This window comes from Silene latifolia, chromosome 9 (assembly GCF_048544455.1).
Source record: "Silene latifolia isolate original U9 population chromosome 9, ASM4854445v1, whole genome shotgun sequence".
Classification (NCBI taxonomy): domain Eukaryota; kingdom Viridiplantae; phylum Streptophyta; class Magnoliopsida; order Caryophyllales; family Caryophyllaceae; genus Silene; species Silene latifolia.
In genome coordinates this window covers 60,793,700-60,798,070 of record NC_133534.1, presented here as the reverse complement: position 1 = coordinate 60,798,070, position 4,371 = coordinate 60,793,700, and the positions used below count along the sequence as shown (strand labels likewise).

The 4,371-nt window shown below is 38.2% G+C and overlaps 1 protein-coding gene across 1 annotated transcript; it reads left to right on the top strand.

Moving 5' to 3' along the window:
• Positions 1-563: 563 nt before the first annotated feature.
• Positions 564-1,046, top strand: LOC141601101 (uncharacterized). Its single transcript, XM_074421367.1, has one exon. It carries the CDS (start codon positions 564-566, stop codon positions 1,044-1,046), a length of 483 nt encoding a protein of 160 aa, XP_074277468.1.
• Positions 1,047-4,371: the final 3,325 nt, after the last annotated feature.

Sequence of the window (4,371 nt, the reverse complement as noted above, 5' to 3'; positions counted from 1 at the left end):
TTAATAGATCTAACTTGTGTTAGCCTCTAACCAAGTAAAAGAGAAATTTTTTAAAAGGGAACACCTAATTCACCCCTCCTCCTCTTAGGTGTTTATCGTTCTTAACTCTTCATCCGCATTTTCTTAAGATTAGCTGGTTATTACCGTCGATTTGTGGCAGATTTTTCAAAGATTGCCCAGCCCCTCACCAACCTTATAAAGAAGAATACCAAATTTGAATGGAATGATAAGTGTGAAAAAGCATTTTCTGAACTTAAGGGTCGACTTACCTCTACCCCTATACGGCTATACTTAGCCTTCCCAATGGCACCAACGGGTTTGAAATATTTAGTGATGTCTCAAAACAAGGATTAAGATGTGTATTGATGCAAAATGTAAAAGTAATTGCATATGCTTCTAGAGAATTAAAACCACATGAACAAAATTACCCCACACATGATTTGGAACTTGCTACTGTAGTCTTTGCCTTGAAAATTTGGAGGCATTACCTCTATAGAGTCTCGTGTCTCATGTATACTGATCATAAGAGTTTGAAATACATTTTTACCCAAAAGGAGATTAATATGAGGCAACGAAGATGGCTCAAATTTCTCAAAGATTATGACTTAGATATCCAATATCACTCTGGCAAAGCTAATGTGGTAGCTGATGCACTTAGTCGAAAAACGCCCACAACTCTATATATACTTAATGTCGAGGAACCCACTATTCAAAGAGACATAGAAAGGTTGGATATAAAAATGGTTAAGGGCAATCTAATCGGTCATATGGCAGCACTAGAAATACGACCAACCTTGTGCGAGGAAATAAAAGAAGCTCAAGAAACGGATCCCCAACTTGATAAGATTCGCAAGGATATCCAAAATGGAAAAGCACATGGCTTCATCATCCAAGAAGATGGATCACTATGGTTTAAAAAACGGTTATGTGTGCCTAACTCAAGGACTCTCAAGAGAAGAATATTAGATGAGGCTAATACCTCCCGATATTCAATACATCTAGGGGGTAATAAAATGTATAAAGATCTTCGACGTACATTTTGGTGAAGTAATATGAAACAGGAAGTAGCAGAATTTGTGGTCAAATATTTGACTTGTCGAAAAGTAACAATAGAACATCAAAGGCCGAGAGGACTCTTACAACCCTTGGATATTCCTACTTGGAAATGGGAATCAATTGCTATGGATTTCGTGATTGAACTACCCGTAACATCGCAAGGGATGAATGAAATATGGGTAATAGTAGACAGATTAACTAAGTGTGCTCACTTTTTGGCCACTAAGACTTCATGAAATTCCGAGCAATTAGCAAAGAAATAGTTAAACTACATGGGGTTCCAAGGACAATTATATCAGACAGGGATACAAATTTCTTATCTAGGTTTTGGAAAAGTTTACAAACAGCTCTAGGATCTGAACTTAAATATAGTACTTTTTTTCACCCGCAGACTGATGGTCAAACCGAGAGAACTATTCAAACATTAGAGGATCTATTAAGGGTATGTATTCTGGATTTCCACGGATCATGGGAGCAACACTTACCTTTAATAGAATTCTCTTATAACAATAGTCATCATGCGAGTATTGGTATGGCTCCGTATGAGGCTTTGTATGGACGAAAGTGTAGAACACCTTTGTGTTGGAGTAATATTTATGAATCCAGAGTCATTGGACCTGATCTAATTCAAGAAACCACTGATAAAGTAAGATTCATACAAGAGAAAATGAGAACGACACAAAGTCGACAGAAGAGTTATTCGGACTTAAAAAGACGACCTATAGAATTTCAAGAAGGTGATTATGTATTTTTGAAAGTGTCACCTACAAAAGGAGTGATCCGATTTGGAAAGAAGAGAAAACTAAGTCTGACGTATGTAGGACCATTTAAAATAATTGAACGAGTAGGAGAGGTGGCATATCGACTACTCCTACCGATGGAACTGCCAAGGATTCATGATGTCTTTCATGTTTCACTTTTGAGAAAATATGTATCTGATCTTAACCATGTTGTCGAAATGCCACTCTTGCAAGTTAGGGAAGATCTTACTTACGAGGAGCTACCCATTCAAATCTCGGATCACAAAGAAAAAGTTCTTCGTAACAAAACTATTCCGTTGGTAAAAGTCCTTTGGTCCCATCACTATGTAACAGAAGCAACTTGGGAAACAGTGATGGAAATGAAAGACAGATGCCCTCATCTATTTCAGTAAATAAGGTATGTCAAGTTTCGAGACGAAACTTACACTACAACGAAAACGCGGGATACCGACGGAAAAAATCAGGCCATACTGACGGCTTTTCCATCGGTATTTGCATTTACTGACGGAAATTCCGTCAGGAAACAGGGTCATCTTATTTCGTTAGTAAAAAACCTGTCCTGACGGAATTTCCGTCGGTATTCAAAAACACTGACGGATCACTGACGGGAAAACCGTCCTTATTTCTAGCTGGCAAGTGACGGATAATCCGTCAGGAAAGTGTAGTACTGACGGAATATCCTAAATGTTTTCCAGCTGTATTCCATTTTTGCGTGTGAATGGCAATGACGGAAATTCCGTCAGTTTTTTGGAATACTGACGGAAATTCCGTCACATGTTTTTTAGCGCCATTGACTTTGTCAACGCGCCAATTATAACTGACGGAATTTCCATCAGGAAAAGTTACCGACGGAATTTCCGTCAAATATCCGTCAGTAACCCGTGTTTTCTGATGGCCTCTTTTTTCCGTCGGTATGGCCGTCACTAAGCCGCTTTTTTTGTAGTGTTATTTTAAGGAGGGAAGAATGTAATAACCCGAATAATAATAATAATAATAATAATAATAATAATAATAATAATAATAATAATTATAATAATAATAATAATAATAATAATAATAATAATAATAATAATAATAATACTGCTTTGAGAAACCCTAATGCCGACTGAACGTGCGAAAGTTCATCTCCATCTAGGGCATTAATTTCAACGACAATGGCTCGTTCTTCCACATCAAATTCACCAAAAAAACATAATAAAAGTAGTAGTAGTAATGGATCTGTGAAGGGGAGTGATAGGAGGACTGATGGTGAGAAGAAGCAGGGGCCAGACGAAGAAGATGTTTTACGTACCAAACCCATGCATGAAGTCCATACAGTGCCTGGTCTGTCTTTCGGGGATGAGGAGAATCCTGATAGCATACAATGGGTGACACAGAGGAGTAAGAAGCAGGGTTCACGCAGCCATATAGTGGTGACAGAAGAGAATACTGAATCAGATGAGGCGGCATTGTTGCAATTCACCCCTGAGGATGTCAGTGATGAAATAACGTATTGAAATCAGGCTGTTTACTGCTTTGTATTAGGTGCAAATCCTTCTTGGGAGGTCTTGCGGGGATATGTGCATCGAATATGGGGTAAACATGGTATTGATAAGGTCTTCTTCTTGCCAAATGGGATTTTTTTGGTAAGATTTAAGGAGATGAAGGATAAAGAGGAAATGTTAAATGCAGGATATCATATGTTTGATAATAAACCGTTGATAGTTAAGACATGGCAAGAGGATATTGATCTCCTGAAGGAAGAAGTGAAAGTTGTGCCAGCATGGATTCGAATCCATGGTTTACCCCTCAAATTTTGGGGTACATGTTTACCCTCCATTGCTGGCTTAGTAGGTCCCTATGTGAAGTCTGATGCTGCAACTGCAAACAAAACGAGACTTGGCTTTGCTAGAACAATGGTTGAGCTGAAGGTGGGGCAAGGTTTTCCTTCAACTGTCAAATTTCGTGATGAGAATGGCAAGATTGTGATATTAAATGTTGAATATGAATGGAAGCCTTTATTATGTGATAAATGTAAGGGCTTAGGGCATGAAGCCAAAAATTGCAGAAAGGACCAGAGCAGGAATACTCATCCTAAGGCTACAGTGAAGAAAGTTTGGAGACCAATCCCAAATAATGTGAGCAATCCTGCAATATCTGACAAAGAGTTTCCTGTTTTGACTACAGTGGCATCCCCTTGTCTGTTGGAGAACATTAATTCTGAACCTGTGACAGCTGCAGGGTCTCCTGTTTCAGTAGCAGGACCTCCTGTATCAGAAACAAAACCCCCTGATAATGTTAATGATAGCAGCATTCAGGTGGAAGACATTACAGATGAGGAGAATGAAGAATTGGAGAATCAGGTAGTGGATAATGGTGACCCTCAAATACCTATTAATAATAATGAATAATATAGGGTTTTGGAATGTTCGAGGTATGGATAGTGTGAATAAACAAAATATTGTCAAAAGTTTTATTCAAAATAATGAGGCCTGTTTATTTGGCCTACTAGAAACTAAAATAAATGGTGTTAATGTTGGTAATATAGCTCATAATATGCTTGAGGGATGGAGTG

Coding starts and splice junctions, on each gene's coding strand:
- LOC141601101 (XM_074421367.1), top strand. CDS start 564: ATGAGGCAACGAAGATGGCTCAAATTTCTCAAAGATTATGACTTAGAT.